At 39.4% G+C, this 19,989-nt stretch overlaps 1 protein-coding gene across 1 annotated transcript in view; it reads left to right on the top strand.

Moving 5' to 3' along the window:
• LOC114045630 (coiled-coil domain-containing protein 148-like) overlaps positions 1 to 19,989 on the top strand; it is a 194,003-nt gene that overhangs the window by 12,739 nt on the left and 161,275 nt on the right. Inside the window, exons 4-7 of the mRNA XM_027865705.1 lie at positions 9,151 to 9,233; positions 9,446 to 9,606; positions 10,979 to 11,074; positions 11,173 to 11,351. Of these exons, the coding sequence (XP_027721506.1) occupies positions 9,151 to 9,233; positions 9,446 to 9,606; positions 10,979 to 11,074; positions 11,173 to 11,351 (519 nt within the window). The remainder of the gene's footprint in view (positions 1 to 9,150; positions 9,234 to 9,445; positions 9,607 to 10,978; positions 11,075 to 11,172; positions 11,352 to 19,989) is intronic.

Below are 19,989 nucleotides of genomic sequence, written 5' to 3' on the forward strand. Positions count from 1 at the left end.
CAAAATGTATTTAAGCTTATGACTAGAACTAAAATGAGAAAAAAAGGAGTAAAGGTAATTTCCTACATTATTCTAAAACTTGGCCTAATTTCAATAAATGTTTGTTGAAATTAAAAAGTAACCATGAACGAGATGACAGAGTTAGGAAAGAAACTGGGGGGAAAATCAACCATAGGAACAACAAGAAGAAGCATTTATTCACACCCTACCAGGGGCAAAGTCCTGTGTTGGACAATGGAGGTAGAAGCTGATGGAACAGATCCTGTCTTCAAGGACCTTTTATTCAGGTCTGAAATTCACCAAGCTAAGGCCACTGTGGTTAAAAGTGAGGGCATAGGGGCAGGTGGGAGACAGCGTGAGGGTGGCTAGCATTGCTTCAAGGAGAAATACATCAGCACAGGTTATAGGAATTGAACAGGACTAGGCAGAATTTAGGGTCAGATGGCATTGAAATGGCATAACTGCTGCGAGTCAGGTTAGCACAGGTTATGAGAACAAGAGTAGGGTTCAGCAAGATTCTGCTACATTATTGCTCTTCAGTTAAGTGTGCCCTGCACCCCAAGACACCCCCAGTCCTTCCTACCTCTTATCTGACCCCACCCCATCCTGCCTTTGACACTCTACCCCCAAACAGAATAGGAAAAGCTCAGAAAAAACCCAATGTAAATTAGTGGTGTAAAATCAAATCTGATTAACAGTCTCTCATCACTGATCTTTTCCTGCTGCTCATATGTAGGGGGATCTCTTGAACATAGTTTGCTGGATCACTCTTATGTGAACTCTGCCCCAGAAAATGCATGACCGGAATGACAGCTGCATACTTGCTCTGGCATGTATTGTCCCAGTCACTTTCTCTCCTGAACACATTTATTAAATTGTGGTTCCCTCACTCACTCTCTCCTCATACTCTTTCCAAGGTCCAACCTCCTTCCATGCTGCATATTGACTCTTGGACAGTTATTGAATTGTACTCTACCAACTCATGAACTTAAGTATGAAAGTGAGTTCTCTTTACATTTGTCTTCCTACACAACTCCCAGGCCAGTCTCCAACTTCAAAATAACAAACACCAGACCTGGAAACTACTTTCTTATGCTCCTAAGTAAGTTCAGGGAATCATGGTAGGTGTGTGTTCCTGCAATGCCGGGTGCCGAGTGGTTCTTTTCCTGGCTTCTATCATCTGACAACTGTCCCTCTCCAAGGCTCATGTTCCCTTGCTTTTCCCTTGGTGAGAGCTCAGGGTAGATACGCCTGATGAGCTTAGCAACGGAACAATCAATAAACTGCTACTAGAAAAAACTACTCACAGTGTCCTGAATAGAAAGGGGGAGCTGAGAATTGAAGGTTGTCTACTCTGAGAACAACCAAAAGAGAGAGACAAGGGGGGCGGGGCGGGAGGGAACAGAGAGAAAGACACACACACAGAAAGAGACAGACAAAGACATAGAGACAGAGAGAGAGACAGAAAAACAGAGAGAGAATGAGAAAGAGAGAGACAGAGACACAGGCAGACAGAGACAGAAAAAGAGACATAGTGACAGAGACAAAGAGAGAGCTCAGTACCTTCCAAAAGTTCTGCACAATGAGGTCGAGTGTAAACTGCCAGGATGCTCATGGGACAAGCCCAGCTCCTGATTCTTCCATTCAAACAGATTCAGACTATTTCCTAACAATGTTACCCAGTAGTTGAATCTGCAGTAGCAGAAGCTGAATGCCAAGGTTGCCTGGGAGGAGATGCTAGTTCCCAAAAACAGGTGTGGGGATGGGAAAGAAAAGATCAGTAACCGCTCTGGACTGAGGAGGGCTCAAGAAAGTCACTTCTGAAAGTGAAGTGCAGAATGTAAAGAGACATCCTCCGTTGGGCAGAAGAGGAGAGATGGAGGAAAGACTGGGCTGATCCTCAACAGGATTCAGCTCTCTGTGGGAAGGACCGCACCAAAGAGCAAGAACTAGTAATGAAAGTGCTGGATCTCAAAACACTTAGGAAGGAACACTTCACTTTCAGAAGTGACTTTCTTGAGCCCTCCTCAGTCCAGAGCGGTTACTGATCTTTTCTTTCCCATCCCCACACCTGTTTTTGGGAACTAGCATCTCCTCCCAGGCAACCTTGGCATTCAGCTTCTGCTACTGCAGATTCAACTACTGGGTAACATTGTTAGGAAATAGTCTGAATCTGTTTGAATGGAAGAATCAGGAGCTGGGCTTGTCCCATGAGCATCCTGGCAGTTTACACTCGACCTCATTGTGCAGAACTTTTGGAAGGTACTGAGCTCTCTCTTTGTCTCTGTCACTATGTCTCTTTTTCTGTCTCTGTCTGCCTGTGTCTCTGTCTCTCTCTTTCTCATTCTCTCTCTGTTTTTCTGTCTCTCTCTCTGTCTCTATGTCTTTGTCTGTCTCTTTCTGTGTGTGTGTCTTTCTCTCTGTTCCCTCCCGCCCCGCCCCCCTTGTCTCTCTCTTTTGGTTGTTCTCAGAGTAGACAACCTTCAATTCTCAGCTCCCCCTTTCTATTCAGGACACTGTTGACTTGCTATTTAGGGGGTGCCTATGACTGGAATTTACTAACTAGGAATCCACACTGAGTCCCTCCCTCTGACAAGCCTTTCCTCCTTACTGAAGGCAGTTTTTCACTGATGCCTAGTCATGTGGCTTGGCATAATGAAGTCGACTCCCCACAGTGAAAGATGGGCATACTTGGGATACAGCATGTACTTTCCTTTTGGCTTAGAATCAACAAAACAATGAGAAATAAAAATAAAACACTGAATAATAAAACATCCCCTTTTCAGTGGTGCACCTGTAACCTCTCCTTGCCTTCTGCAGTTCCTAGACAATGTGCTTGGAACTGAGAAGTTGTAGGAAACACACAGGTCATCTTTCTGAAACCCCACACCCACACACCTGATAGCAGGCAATGGAATGCAAATAAAACAAGTAGTTTCCCATTTTGTGTTTTACTCACACTTCCAGGAGGGCCAGTATATTACTGAAGACTCAGGAACCAGGAACCTAGGACCTCTTACAGTCCTGGAACACAGGATCCATTGTGAACTGGGACTCATGAAGAGCAGTACTTTTTCTAGTCTTGACAGGCCTGTTGCTGGCAGGGAGTTGTGACTGATTCTGGCTTTACTTAGCTCATCATTGAGCAAGGTGAATGCACTCAGCAGCGGGGCCCAACAATGAGCAGTACTGCAATTCTGCTCGAGCCCCTGTCTGACTCAACCATTACTGTACAGAACCTTCTCTTGTAGGTTTGTCATGCCAATTCCTGTGGCACACTTGCTGCTGCTTCGCACAACTTGGGATGGGGGGAAAGTAAGGAAGCAGACAGATCAAAGGGAATGCTACACAAAAGAATAAACATGGGGAGGGTATCTATTCCACTCCTCAAAGCCTGGTTTGGAGCCACGTCATTGCTCAGATCTCCCATTTAGGTAAGGTACAGTTAGCACCAATGAGGCCAGTCAGTCAGCCAATGTGGGAGGCTCCCATACGAAAAACATTGACCTGGACTGGCCATGCCATAAGCACCTAGATCTGACTTCTTCTAAGCCATTTCCTCTTCTGCCTCTCCACAATCTCCCCTAATCCCAGGTTCAACTATGTGGTGGACCTGATAACCACAGTTTTGTATTGAAAGAATTAGCCATGGCTTGTCCCATGGTACTAGCACTGAAGTACCTGTTACCTCTAGTTGTATGGTCTATATCCTTGATTGGTCCCTAGACTACCTACATAGTCCTTTTGGTCCTATGCTGCTTTGATATTTTAGCCTGTCAGCCAATTATATGTGCCTGTCCTTCAGATCTGTCAGGTTGGCAGTATCAGTATTGTAATTTCTCACTCAACCCACTTTTCAGCATCTGTATCAAGACCACCTCCTCCTAGTCCCAAATAGTTCTCAGATTCCTGAATTTTTTTAGGTGCCCCAATAAAGAGCCTTAGCACACTGATGATGTAGAAACCCAGGCCTTATTAGAATACCTAACTTTACTTCAGAATGCTGAGATTTTGCTAGCCAAAGGCCATCTACTTGGTTGCAAATGTGCAGTATTGTATTTTAAATACCAAGCAGCACCCTCCCCAAAGCACTACAGTATCACTGCTCTTCCCCTGGAATACAGCAGGGGAAATGACCATGGGATTGCCAAAATTTGGAGAAGTAGGTGCTATGACCTGCCCTAGGGGATTTTGTCACTCTAAGAAGCTAGCAATGAATGTTTGAAATCCAAGTTCCTTCCCTAAGCTTTGCACTGATTCCACCACTGCCTCCAGAGTGACAGAGAGAAGAGAAGCTGCCTTCATGACAAGCCAGTGTTACTGGAATCCTACTGCCGTGCACAGCAGTACATTCTTCATGCCCTAGGTCATCAGTGCCTGGCTACTCTTTGCCCCAAACAGAATATTAAGAGCCCAGACAATGCCTGATTCAAAAAAGTGTTATAAGATTATAACTTTGGAGCCATCACTGAAGCTCTACACTCAACCAGACTCCAGTTTGTATCTCAGAGTTTTCTCAACAGTGAATAATCTCCCTTGGTTTATGTTTGTCCCTACCTAGAAGTCATCTTTAAAAATAACTGGTATGAGTTGTTTTGACCTCTGCCTTGGGGGTTATTCATTTTTCTATTACAAGCAATTGAGACTCTCAAGGGTTACAGAGAATAAATTTATTACATAGCAAAGAATACAGAAAGGACCCTTGTCAAACCTGTAGATAGTTAAGGAAAGTTTCTCCCTATGTAGACCTATTTTCTCTAAGATCTGGGGGAACCATAGCTGGGTTGGAGATACCTTCCCCTGCCCCAATATGGGAAGAGAACTTAGTATTAACAGAATTATAGAATTTTAGAGTAAGGGATCCCAGGAACCAATCAGTCTGATTCATAACTAAAGAAGAATCCTCACTGTAACTAGCTTGACAAGAGGTGGGGATGTGGGGGGTGCCTCCAAACCAGCTGTGGCCCCCAAATGCTTAGAGAAAGTAGGTCTGCCAAGGACAAACTTTTCTTAATTATCTGTGGGCTTGGTTATGGGTCCTTTCTGTATTCTTTGCTATGTAATAAGTTTATTCTCCTGTATGCCTTGGGAAACTCTTCTAGATGACCTCTAATGAGAGGCATCTGCCTACTTCCTCCAAGGCAGTCCGTTCTACTTTTGGGCAACTCAAATCTGTAGGAAATCTTACATCAAGTTTTCCTAAATCAAATTAAATTTGCCTCTTTGTAACTTTCCTCCACAGCTCTTTGTTCTGTCCTCTGCAGTCAGATATGACAAATTTAATCTGTCCTTCACATAGGAGCCCCTCAAACACTTAAAGACAGCTATCACATCCCCTCTTCTCCAGGCTAAACTATCCAATTTCCTTTGATCTATTCTTATATGACACGAACCCAAGGCTCTTCACTATCTTGGCTGTCCTTCTCTGGTTGCTGCCCAGCTTAAGGTGTCCTCCTTAAATTATGATGCCCAGAATGAAACACAGTTATCCAGATGCGGTTTAACCATCAGTGTACAGATAGCCTATCACATTCTTATAACTGTAATAATATGATTATTAAAGGAACAAGAATATTATTCCTTTCATAATATTATTCTGAAAAAGGATGATGATGATAAAATAGCATTTATATAGCACTTTAAGATTTGTAAAGTGTTTAACCAATTTATCTCATTTTATCCTCTCAATAACCTTCAGGGGTAAGTGCTATTATTATCCCCATTGTACAGATGATGAAATGGAGGCAAACAGAAGTTAAGTAACTTCTCCAAGGTTACATAGCCAGTTAAGGGTCAGAGGCCAGATTTGAAATCAGGTCTTCCTAACTTCAGGTCCTTCTATCTCACTGTACCATCTAGCTGCATCTCGATAGGGGGATTGCTGCATCACATGCTGACTCATATTGAGCTTACAGTCCCCTAAATCACCTAGATCCCTTTCAAACACACTGATGTTTTTCACTATACCTTTCTTATTCTGTACTAGGGAGCCAAGTAGCCCACCATCCTCAGGGATCTATAGAGTTGTTCCAGCTTTGCAGTGCCACCCTCAGGTTGAGGCAGAGAACATGAAGTTGACCTCCTCTGGACTTACACAGTTCTCATGGCTCTCAGTAACAGTGAAGGGCACCGTATAGTTTTGTTCCTCTATGCCATATCTTTGTGCTTCAGTGTTGGCCCCTCCTCTGGTCCTTGGGCCTAGGCTTCCCTGCTCTGTTGATCTTTTCCTTAGACCCATGGTTGGTATGAGCCATTAGTTCCTAGCCTGGCTTAGGGATTCCTTTCAAAGCCATTTCTTGGTCACTGCAATTACCAGCATTGCTGCTTCCTCTTTAGTTGTGCAGTGGAAAGCACCTGGGACCTCGAGTCAGGGGATGAAGGTTTGAGTCCTTGCTTTGCCACTTGTGGACTATGAGGCCTTGGCCGGGTTACCCAGCCTCTCAGACTTCAGTTTCCTCATATGTAAAATGAAGGATTTGAACTAGATGGAGGGAATCTTTAACCCTAAATCGAAGATGCCACGGTCTGTCCTCCTTGGAAAAATATAACAGGTCTTAACAATGAGCTGGGACAACAGGCCTCTAAGCTACTGAACACATTTCCAGCTCTTTTGTTAGGCACATATTCCTCCATGTTGGTAAACAAGTGCCCTTCAGGATCTCAATCCTCTGTCTTCAATCCTCACTCCTCAGGTTAGCCTTGTGTTGGTACAAGCAGTCTGCTTTTCAAAACTCCTGCTGAGTCTTTTTGAGGTTGGTAGTAAATACCTGCACCCACTCTGTGACTAGGGCCGCACCAGACAACTTATCTAGAGGCTGGGAGAAGCCTCAAGAAAGTACTTGAATCACTGGTGGTGGAGGAGGAACAACATTATGGGACATTTCTTTGAATACTGCCCCAATAGGCAAAGTTCCTGTCTTCATTGGAGGACCAAATTCAGCTCCTGCTGCTGGTGAAGAGTTCATAGGGATAAGAAGTGACTTAGAATCAAAGTTGCTGCCCTCTCTCCACATTTACTCCCTCTCAAACCCGTGTTCAGTGCAAAGCAGAGATGCACCAGCTCCTTATTTGCCCTGGTACTTACCATTTCGCTTGGGCATTTGCCCTCTTTTTTTCTCTCCTATAAATACTGACTACTCTCTCAGTCACTGTTTCCAAGTCCTCATGGTCAAATATTTCTCCAAGTTACATCACCTTGTTCTTCTGAGTTTCTTTCTCTTTCTACACAACTACTAAACTGCTCTTTCAATGCCACAATCAGTTTTAGACTCCCACACAGTTTACACAAACATTAGCTCTTCATCTGTGGGTTTTTTGTTTTGTTTTGTTTTGGAGGATGGTTTCCAACTTTCACAACAACTAATGCTGGCCCCAAGGCTATTCTCTTGCAGGGAATAATGAATAGCTGTATGTCCTCACAGCCTCCTGTTCACAGCCATTTCTTCTTAGTTGGCTTCCTTAAAGTCTCCAAGATTCATTGTCGAATAAGTCTGGATTGTCAAAGTTCTAGGCAGGCAGGGAAGACTAAAACAAGACTCATTAAATCAAGGAGAGCTCTGAATGAGCTAAAGCTCAAATGGAGCTCTCTTCTAGGCTGCATTCTTTCATCCTAAACAATTCAGGATTAAGATTAGGAACGGTGCCGTTTTTTATCATTTTTAAAAAATTTATCTTTTTTCTTTTTTTGAAGTGGAAAAATTTTTCCTGGTTCTTACCTCAAAAGTTTGTTGTGTGGATCAAATAAAAAAAAATGTGAAAGCTCTTTGCAAATGTAAGCTTCTATATGGGTGTCAGATGCCATTCATTTTATTTTTTACTTTTTTTTTTTGGCTAGGCAATTGGGGTTAAGTGACTTGCCCACGGTCACACAGCTAGTACATGTTGTGTGTTGTGTGTCTGAGATCAGATTTGAAGTCAGGTCCTGCTGACTTCAAGGCCAGAGCTCTATCTGCGCCACCTAGCTGCCCCTATGCCATTCATTTTTAAGGCATTTTAAAGGAGACTTCTGCCTCTAGGGTAGATTAACCAATGAACTAACTTAAGCTCTGGTGCATGTCAGCCTTTAGGAATAATTGTCACCCTGATCCTGCTGCAGACTGATTGTTTGGCTTGATCCCATTTTTAAGCAATCTGTGCCTAATTCAGAGCTCTGATACTGGAAGCATACTACTAATCAATCCTGAGTTGCTGAAAAGAAATAATAATTCCTTTATATTTGCAGAGTGCTTGGCAATACAAATTTTAATTGTTAATGAGGTTTATGGGGTGTTCAGGGGTGTGAGAGCTACTCATCCACTTTTGGTGTCCACCTGTCCACCAACTCTCACCTGTGGCTCCAAGAAACTGTAACATGTGCAGCAGCCACACCTCAGCAAAACTGTCTCCAAAGACAGGCTAAACTAGGTTGAGGGTAATCAACAGACCTCAGAACTGTCAGTGATTTAGGGGGATATCTACTCCAAGCATGTGAAGACTTTTCTTAGCAAAATGGGTGGATAAGAACAATTTGTTCCAACAGCCATGAAGGTGGCTGAAGCAGGTGCTGTAGAGTGCTTAGTGCTTGGTCAGACATTGAAAACTCCAATGTCATCTACTGCATCCTGAGCTACTGCTAGTCCTCCTGACTTTTTCTTGCCATTGGACTTCAATGACTCTGGAAGAGGTTGATGACATTGTGCAACTCTGCTTCACTTAAATCCAATTCACATACAAGTCATCACCCTCTGAGGTCATTGGTTCTCTTTGAAAACAAAGGACAAGCAAGAATTTGCTTATTTTTTATTCTGTACTTGAGATTTTATCTCAGACTTTAACATCATCATCATCGTCACCATCACCATCATGCCTTAGGGCATGAAGATAAACTAGTATATCCCAGGATTTCCATTGAAATCTGGATAAATTTTACTCAGCAAGTTATTGAATGTAAATAGTAGATACTTTGCTTTTTTTTTTAGCATTAATCGACTTAAAGGGCCTTTAAAATCAAGTGCAAATATATAAGTAATATTAATAATATAAATAAAAGTCATATTTAGAATTATTGTAGAATTAATCAAAGCACATTATATATATTGTATTTTTAACAGGATTTTAAAAATTCTATCTGGTTGTATTTTAAAAATTGTTCTAATTTTTTTTCCATTTCAGATGTAAAACAGAATCTGAAATTAGAAGTTTTCTTGACGAAGAGAACACTGAAAATGAATTTCTTTTCAACCTCAAGGATTTTGGTGAGAATTTTCTTATATTATTTTTAGGAGGAACTCATTTTCACCCTACTCATGGTCACTTCATGTATTCATTGAAAAAAATATACATTTCTGTTTGTTTTTACCAGGACAATCACAAAATAAAATTGAATTTCGGCTTCTTCTTTCTGAAAGGAAACTTGGCAAAACATCCCTGTGAATTTCATTGAGGGAATTTTGTCTTTTTCTTATAGAACTTGCATTATCAGAAGACTGGGATAAATATCTACAGAATGTACTAGAACCTATCTGCCAGTTGAAGGAAGATCTGAAATGTAAATCTGAGTTGCTGTATGATACTTCAGACCCATCCTCATCCGAAAATGTGCTTGATGCACACAAGATGATAGAAGAGGTTAGGACTTGTACTTACATTTGAAAAATGCTGGTTTATATTTTTGTCTGTGATTAGAACAACTTAATACAGGTATCTTTTTCTTCTATACTGACATTCAAAATAGAGGCATCTAGTTATACTTCAGGAAATTGTGGAATCTCTAGAGATTTTGAAATTAGGTAGTTGTTCCTGGATTCCAGAGCATGCATTAGATGGTTACCTGTACTACAGGACACCTAGAAGTTCCTTCACCCTTGTTTATATGCACTATAGCTGAATAGGACAAAGAGACATAAAACAAAACACAAATGTTTGGCTGCACAGATATTCCATGCAAATAGAAGCCCGGGGGTTATAACTGGAAATCCATGCAGAAAATGGAGGTGGAAATAATTGATTGGCAGTAGTGAATATTTAAGAGTGGATTACTCCCACCCCACTCCTTCATCCTCAACTCTTGGTCTGTTTTGCTAGTAGCAAAACAGTTCTGCTAGGTTTTGCTGCAGCATAACCTGGATTCTGCTGGGAACTTTCATAAACATTGTACGTGAATGTAAGTCCCACTTTTGGTTCCTGTGTCCAGAAGCATCTTTGAGAATCACTTGATGTGCTACTATATCCTGTTCCCAAGTTCCTTTTTGTTTCTTCTCTTTATTGTTCAGTTGTTTTTCAGTTGTGGCCAACTCCTTGTGACCCCTTTTGGGGTTTTCTTGGCAAAGACACTGGAATGGTTTGCCATTTACTTCTCCAGCTCATTTTACAAATGAGGAACTGAGGCAAATAGAGTTAAGTGATTTGCTCAGGGTCATATACCTAGTAAGTGTCTGGGGCCAGATTTGAACTCAGGAAGATGAGTCTGTGCCGCCTAACTGCCTGTTTCTTCTCTTACAAATCTCATGTTTCATAGCAGTGGTTCCTAATGCCATTGTTTGTGAATATGTATGCATGTATGTCAATGCATGTGCATGCATATATGCCATGTTATTTATATATACAAGATATATATGTATGTGTGCATACATATTTCTGCATGTATATTTTGCATATGAATATATGCATATATTTGAAGCATATATGTATATATTTCATCTAGACCTATGATTTCATTAACGTAAAGAAGTCCTTTGTAAGAAAACTCCTAATGTGTGCATTAGTATTAATGCACTACTACTACTACTACTACTACTAATGTAAATGACAGTTTATAGTCTTAGGAGGTTGTCTGGATTCACTGAGAGGTTAAGCAGTTTGCCCAGGGAGGCAGATCTTGAAGCCAGGTTGTCCTAGCTCTGAGGGCAACTCTCTGTCTCTATATATTCATTTATAGTTAGATGTATCATCATATCATTGATAAAACTATAATAATTAAATTGTACTAAATATCAAATAGGTTGAATTAGTAAAGAAACAGTTGAAGACTATTTCTAGAAGACTTGCCCATGAACAAATGCTTTTGGAACAGGAGCTTACAGATTCTGGAATAAAAGTAAGTATACTGGAGATAACACTTCAATTATGAATGGGATTAACATGAAACAAATTAACTCATTTGTATTAAATAAATGATAAAGGGTTCCTTTGCAGGCATTAACTCATCCTTCAGAAGAAAAAAATGAGTCTCATGAACTCCCTTTAGAGTTACAAACTTTGAGATGCCCGTATCCTGATTTGAAATCTTCAATCCTTAAGGAGTTTTTTAAATTTACAGAGGAATATTGGAAGAAACTTGCTAAGATTGAGCAACATTTAAAAGCCATACACAGGTAATCAGTGACCATCTTATTTTCTTTCTTAAAAGAAAACTGTTTTACACTCCTGAGTTCTGTAGATATCTGTGAGCTAATTTTAATTTTCATAGGATTCAATTGCATAATAAAGGGGTTGTCTTTTTAAAATAATTTATATGAAGTAATAGGTTAAATATTTTCCGTATTAAAAATTGTCAAAAATATCCCCTATCCACTTTAGCTCTGTCTTAGACAAGAAATACTTTTCAAAGATTAATTTACAAATTAAGGCAAAAATTTTGTTATTTTCCAAAGGAAATCAGAATTACCAAATAAATACTGGGCTCATGTCATTTATTGCATGCAACCTATCTCAGTTCGAGCTTATAGTGAAAACAGAATGTTGTTTTATTTCTTTATATTGTGAGATGTATATAATTGGAGCAAAAAATTTCTATTAGAATTTTCATACTGAAATATTCCAAAAGGTGTGTAATGCTTTGGTTCATTTCTAGGGATGACATATTTCTGTAAATTGCCAGTATAATGCTGAATGATTTGTTCATGTGTGAATTTGTTAATTTTCTGTGTTATCTAGAATGTCAATGGCTTTACCCCAAAACATAAGAAATGCCACATTGGATCAAAACCAATAGACCATCCAGTTTGATCCTTTCTCTTCCCTCTCTCCAATTTCTCTTTTGGTGATCTCATCAGTTTCCATAGGTGCCAATATTATCTTGATTTCCAAGCATATATTATCCAGCCCCATTCTCTTCTTTGAACTCCAGTCATGTATTAACAATGGTCTGCAAAATATTCCCTTCTGAATGTCCATAGACATCTCAAGATCAATCTTTTCAACACAATACTAATTATCTATCCCACTAAGCCTGCCTCCATCAAAACTTTCTGATTTTTGTTGAAGACACCATCAAGCTAAGCTTCACATCCTAGGATTCCTCTGTTCATTTATACAACCAGTCATTTGCCAAATCTTATTCGTTCTGCCTTCACAGCATTTCTCATATCTCTCCCCTTCTTTCCATTCACATGGTAGCCACAATTCTAGTTCAGATCCTAACATCTCGTCTGGATAACTATAAAAGCTATCTGATTGATAGGGCAGAACCAAGATGGTAGAGTGAAGTGAGCATTTGTTCTGGGCTCTCCCCAAATTTCCCTGTAAACAACATTTAAAAGTGCATCAAATTGAATTCTAAGAACCATAAACAACAAAAAGTCACAGTGAACCATTTTTTTCCTGCCCAGAAGACCTTAGGAGGACAGAAAAAAAGGTCTTTGGACACTGTGGTTGGGGTTAGATATAGTACAGCCAAAATTGCAGGGGCTGTGGGCACTGGAGGTAGGAGCAACCTCATTCGGGTTACCAGAAGTACTCAGTGCCTAGCTGTAAGGGAATTGAGCACCTGGTCAGAAAGTTTATAGGGAATCACTATACTAACACTGAGTGCAAGACCGGGGACCACTTGGCAATTCCATTACCCATTACCAATCCTGGGTTTGCTTTCCAGGGCAGAGAGGAGATCTTGCAAGTTGCAAGGAAACAGAGGCCCCACCTGGGTACAGATTATAGTTCCAGGGTGGAGAGGAGTTGTGATCATGAATGAATAGAGGTCCTTATCAAGGACCAGGGTGTAGACCAGGAGAGCATTGACCACACCTATCCCTAGATCACACCACCTCCAAAATACTGAAAACTTACAGGCCCCCAGACTTCGCTATGAAAACAGCAGGACATAAAAGCCTAAGGTTTAGGATAGTAACCCCACCCCGCAATGGTAAGAGCAGACCCCAAATCTATCACAATTTCTGAAGTTAAGAAATAGGCTGTAAAAATGAGCAAACAACAACAACAAAAAAGAACCTGACCATAAAAAGTTACTATGGTGACAGGGAAGGTAAAGGCACAAACTCAGAAGAAGACAGTGACTATAAAAACAAAATTACAAATCACACTTTACACAAAAAAGACAGATCTAAATAATTGAAGAAATGTTAATTGCTCATAGATAGGCCAAGCTAATATAATAAAAATGATAATGCTACCCAAATTAATTTAATTGTTCAGTATCATATGAATCAAACTACCAAAGAATCATTTTATACAGCTAGAAAAAAATAACAGAATTCATCTGGAAGAAGAAAAGATCAAGAATATTAAGGGAATCAATGGGAAAAAAATGTGAAGGAAGGCAGCTTAGTAGTACCAGATCTCAAACTATAGTACAAAGTGGTAATCATCAAAACAATCTAGTACTGAATAAGAAATAGAGTAGTTGATTAGTGGAATAGATTAGATCCACAGTAATTCCAAAGGATGCATGATGAAAAATGTTATTCACTTCCAGAGAAAGAATTGATGAAGTCTGAGTGCAGATTGAAGTATATTTTTTCACTTTACTTTTTCTGTTTCCCTCTCCTCCCCTACAATATAGCTAATGTAGAACTATGTTTAGCATGACTTATGCATAATGGGTATCATATTGCTTGCCTTCTCAATGGGTATGGAAGGAGGTGGAGGGAGAGAGAGAATTTGGAACTGAAAATTAAAATGAAGATTAAAGATTAAAAACTACTTGACTGGTATTTCTGCTTCTAGTCTTTCTTGTTACTAATTCATCCTCTACATAACTGCCAAAATAATTTTCCTAAGACCTTTGTCTAATAATGTTACTACTTTGCTCAAAAAACTTCAATGGCTTTGCTTTGCCATAGAATAAAGCACAAACTCTTTAGCCTGCCATTAAGCAACACTGGTGTTTTGGATCCCACTTACCTGTCCAGTCTTATTTCATATTACTCATCTTCATGACTGGGTTATGAGCTTTCTCTGAACTTAACACTTCATTTGTTAGGTTAACGTATCTGCACAAACTGTCCCCCATGCCTGAAACTGTCTTCTTGATCTACCCCATAGTTCCCAAAGTGGGTGATACCACCCCCTGGGGGTGCTGGAACGATCAGGGTCAGGGGTTGGATCCTTGGGTGCAATTAGGGAGTATTGAACAAAAATAAGGAGGCGGTGGAAGCATAAGAAAAGAAGAGAGTTTTAAAAAATTGTTCGTACATGTTTCATCTGTTGCGTAACAGAGTTAAAGTTGTAGTGATTACATTATTTTCCAAATAAACACACAAAATGCAAGTTATAACCAATCAGTGGTCAAGTCTGCAGACAGGTCTTAACAAACAAGTGTTGGCAGATGAGCATGTTGTGTATTGTCAGGAAGTCCGTCATGTGTTGGCAGGAATATGTGCATGTAATGACTTGTTTATAGTACAATACTTTATGGTTACATGACACAATATTGTTTCTTCAAAATTTCAATGCAAGAAAAACCCCACAAATTTACAATAAATTGTTAAATTTAGGATGTGTCATTTAAGCAAAAGTTTTATGTATTTTTAAATGATGCAAATTAAAAAAATTAACCCCGTTAAAAGGTTAAAGAAAGCAGATTTCCAGGGGAACACTGAGTAATTTTTTTTTTTTGAAAAGGGTGTGGTAGGCCAAATAAGTTTGGGAACCTCTGATGTACTCAATCTCAGAATCTTTGTTTTCTTTCTGAGGTGTCACATCTTCTTTGAAGATTCTCTAATTCCTCTGCCAAGTGTTAGTGCACTTTCTTTCCTCAATTTTGCTTGTACTATACTTATCTATATATAAGTTGTGTCTTTCTAGTATCTCCTTGAGGGTAGGGACTGTTTTTTGTTTTGTTTTGTTTTGTTTTTGTTTCTGAATCTGTTTGTCCCATAGAGCATATAGTTGGTGAAGTGGCTAGAGGACCAGGTCTGGAGTCGGGAGGACCGGAGTTCAAATCTGGTCTCAGACACTTACTAGTTGTGTGATCCTGGGCAAGTCACTTAACCTTGTTTGCCTCAGGTTCCTCATCTATAAAATGAGCTGAAGAAGGAAATGGCAAACCATTCCAGTTTCTTTGCCAAGAAAATTTCAAATGGGGTCATGAAGAGTTGCACATGATTGAAATGATTGAAAAACAAACACCCTATACTGAGCACAGTGTCTTGCTTAATAATTGCTTGTTGAAATGAATTAACTATGTTGCCAGAGGCATTGAAAAGGGTGAAGGAAGAACGCAGTATTTACCTCTTAATGGTAACTCTAAGCAATTTTCCAAAGAAAGTTTGTTAGAAAAGTAAGGAAAAATAAGTGAAGGTATATGTTTATAGTGAAGGGAAAATAGAAGGCTCGTGTACTAAAATGACCAAGCTGTCATAATAACTCAATTAACAAATCCCCTAGAAATGAAACTCCTTCACATGAAGTTAGCTATTTTATGAAACAAAAACAGCCTTCCAAACTTAATAAATCATATGAAGCAAGTTGTCAGAATTTGAGACTATATGACAAAAAAAATTCAATAAACATCTTTAGGTACATATTAACTAGAGAATATAGTTTCTGTTTGTCAGTCTATTTGAAGGTTAATGGCTCCAACTGAAAACGAAGCTTTTCTTTTCTTCCCAGCTTCTTCTTTATAAACCTTTTTCCCTTTGGTGGAGATCTTTCAGGTGTCCAGAACCCCTGTGATTTCTTCACTTCTACCCAATCAAAACAGGAAAGGCATGGGAGAAAGAATACTGGATTAGGAGTTTATAGATCTGTATTCTAATCATTCTGCCTCTGATACCACTAATGATGTAATTCACTTGACCTTTGGGCTTCTGTTTCCCCACAGGTTAAATGAAGAAATTGGATTAAATGAACTCTTACTAGTATTTGGTCTACCTCTGAGTAAATATGAATATTTTAGTGGGTCTATTATTTCATCTGTGAGGATACTTTCTCCACTAGGACACATAGAAAGTCATCTATGCCTTCTTAGCCTGTACTACTCTTATTCATGTATTTCTGAAAAACTTCCATGCTGGAAGCTTTTTTCTGGTTGTTTTAATTTCTTGGGTATATGAGCATAACACTCAGCTTGTGCTATCCATCTGTTGTTTCTTATTCCTGCTAGATGACTGATTTGCCTCTTTTTTTTTAGCCATATATATCTTTGCAATATTATTTATGTTACTTTTCAAGCATTATCATTGCTAACATTCTGCGATCTACTTTTATCCACTATGTCTTTCCTTTGCCCTTTCTATCATATGTGATTTTGATTATTCCAAAATCATGCTATTATTCCATGATTCAGAGCCATAAAGTATCATCCAGAGAATATGCCATAAAAGAGATTTTTTGTGGTGGCAAATAGTTTGAGATTGTTGAGAGTACTGAACAGTTTCCCAAATCGGATCTAGTCTGATATCTTCCTCTTGCTCACTTTGGGGTCCAGTTTGTTGTTAGAACAATGACTGTCCAAGATAAGTATAGATAGAAAAACCACACAGGCTACTCATCTAATGACATTTCATAGTCTTGGAAATCTGTTTTTCATTTATTTTTTTCAATCTAGATGGCTTTATACTGCTGTAGGTTTCACTGGGGTGATTGTGACTAACTTTCAGGAATTCACATGTAGTTTGTACATTGTAAGTATAAACAGGAGTACAGCCAGTTCTTGCTTAACATAAGTGGACCTACCCACAAACCTCTCCCACCCCTCTAGGGGCTCTTCATGGCCCCATCCCTGAGGGGCTTCAGTGCCTGGAGTACCCCTGGCTTTGGGGCTGCACTGGCACCTGCTCAATGCCAACTCCCACCTGCTGTCTGTATTGTCTTCAGCTACTAGAATATAAGATCCTTGAGGGTAAGCACTCTCTTGATTGTATTTGTTCCCTCAACTCTCCATGAAGTGCCTAGCACATAGTAAGCAATCAATAAATGCTTTATCTGCCTACAAGACTATCCTTGCCTTTGAAGAAAAGACTTAGAATACTTTTGAGGAAAAAAATATTCTTGGTGTCAAATGAAGTTGAAGTAGTAAAGTTAGTTATAGATATGTATGCTTTGTTTGATATGAACCTTCAAAATTCAAAACATCACATTTTCATATGTATATGCTTTGTTGCCTCAAAATTATTATGTGGAATAACTAAGTAAAAAGTTGAAAAGCAGTGCAGAAATAAAAGAAAGATAATATCATATAGATTGTATATATGTATGTACATATTAAACGTATTTCCACATTAGTCATGTTATGAAAGAAGAAAACAAAAGGGAAAAACTATGAGAAAGAAAAAACAAAAAAGAGAAAGTAATATGCTTCGATCTGTATTCATACTCCATAGTTCTTTCTCTGGATGTGGATGACATTTTCCATCGTGAGTCTTTTGGAGATTGTGTATATTGTTGAGGAGATGAAAATTTGATTGCTATTCAATCATATTTGACTCTTTGTGACCCCGTTTGGTTTTTTTGTTTGTTTTTGGTGAGGCAATTGGGGTTAAGTGACTTGCCCAGTCACACAGCTAGGAAGTGTTATGGCTCTGAGGCCGGATTTGAACTCAGGTCCTCCTGACTCCAGGGTTGATGCTCTATCCATTGCACCACCCAGCTGCCCCCATTTGGGGGTTGTCTTGATGAAGATAGTGAGTGGTTTGTCATTTCTTTCTGCAGCTCATTTTACAGATGAGGAAACTAAAGCAAATAGAGTTAAGTGACTTGTCCAGGGTCACATAACTAGGAAGTGTCTGAGGCCAGATTTGAACTCATGAAGATAAGTCTTTCTCATTCCAGACCTGTCATTCTATCCATTGCCCCACCTAACTACCTGAAAATTTGGTTAGCTAATAGTTAAGTTTTTCAGGGAAGGTTTCTAATAAAGGAGAGAGAGTAAGTGGAGTGTTTGGGTCATCGCAGGAACAAAGACACAGAGGGGGAGCATGATGTATCTGGTAGATGGTAAGACCTTAAGAGAATATCTTGATTTTATGATAGAGTCAATGAAGTACAGGGACCAGTGAACTAGGAAGCTAAAGACTTGGGTTCAAATCATGATTTGGCCAATTTATTAAACTGAATGCTGCTGTGAATTTCAGTTTCCTCATTTGTAAAATGTGGGTGATATTTACCCTGTCTGCCTCACAGAGTTGTGGTGAAATTGAATGAAAAAAGTGCTTTGTAAACTGCAAAGCACTGAACAAATAGAAGGGTTTGTTATTAGGGTGTAATGACAGATGGTGCTGGAAAAGTAGGTGAGGGCCATTTATCCTTGTACTCCTTCCTAAAGGAAATGTTATGCCAGATAAGAACATTTCATTGGAGCCCTATGTTAGAGCCAGAAAGAAAAAGAAAGGTGAGGTCTAAAAGATGTGCAGATACAGTGATCAGAAATTCATTAAAATTGAAAATATGAGTCTCAGCACTAGTCTTGGAAGGCCTAGGGTTTTTTCTTATCAGTTACGTTATTCTATGATGTATAAAAGTTGAAAAAGCCAGAGAAATCATCTTTAAATTAATAAAATTTTTCTTTGGCTGGTTAGATTCTTTAAAAACAAAAGAAAATAAACCCTGACGGTTTGCTTTATTCCCTCATTCTGAGCCTTCATGGCCACAGATAGAATTGGATTCTAATAGTTCTTGTCTTTTCCAACACATACGTTTGGCCTTTTGATTTGAGATTCTCCTCTTAGACATGAGTGAGTTTCTGTTTTATATTTGATGGGTATGTGTCAGACCATGTAACACTAGTGGTAGTAGCTCTATACATGCAACTTAGTCAGAGAGTTGATAGTTATTTGGCCCTTTTAGGTTTGAAAAGGGTTTTATATACCAGGCTTCTGAGAAGTGTGTACTAAAGGCATTATCATCCTTGGTTTGCATGTGAAAAAACTGATGCTCATGAAGAATGTGACTTGCTCAGGGTCACACAGCTAGCAATTGAAAGAGGCAGGATTTGAACTTAGGTCTTTTTGACATAAAGCCCAGTACTCATTCCACTATACCATACAGTCATCAGAAAAGACTGTGGCTTTAATTTGCCAACATTTGAATAACTAAGTGCCACAGATGAGTGGGCAGTGTGGAATAATGGATAGAGAACTGACCCAGGAGCAAGGAAGATCTGAGTTCAAGTTCTACCTACACATATTGTCTCTGTGACCCTGGGCAAATCACTTAGCAGTGCAATGCTCCAGAAAGTCTCTAAGAGAGTTACTGTAAATTACTGAGTAAGTGCTGATCTGCATAGGGAGAGGGAATTTTCTCACTGGGATTTCCCTATACCAGTGAAATCACAGTGGAGAGCCCCTCCCTCTTCCCCTGCTCCCAGCATAAATAAAACATAATTGATTGAAGTACAGTCCAGATGTCAGAGAAAAGGCATCCAAAGGTAAAGGAAGGAATTCTACCATTTTGGTTGAATGGGTTTTGCTGTTATTCCTAAATTCTTCAGAAGAAAAAGGATTGGAAGAGGCAATGGAGACCCTACACCCTTATAAGGGGTTTAGAGAAGTCACACAGAGGAAAAAGAGAAAAATGACCACTAGCAGACTCCTCCTGATAACAACAACAGAGACTTCTGTTTATTACAGGATCCTAGGATGCACAAGACACTTGGCCATCTTGCCCAGTAACTCTTGTGGTGGTGATGATGATGATGACGAAGAAGAAGAAGATGATGACCACGAGGACAACGATTATGATGAAGACAATGACAAAGAAGAAGAAGAAGAAGAAGAAGAAGAAGAAGAAGAAGAAGAAGAAGAAGAAGAAGAAGAAGAAGAAGAAGAAGAAGAAGAA

Source organism: Vombatus ursinus, unplaced genomic scaffold (genome assembly GCF_900497805.2).
Source record: "Vombatus ursinus unplaced genomic scaffold, bare-nosed wombat genome assembly UNPS02014779.1, whole genome shotgun sequence".
In the NCBI taxonomy this organism is placed as follows: Eukaryota; Metazoa; Chordata; class Mammalia; order Diprotodontia; family Vombatidae; genus Vombatus; species Vombatus ursinus.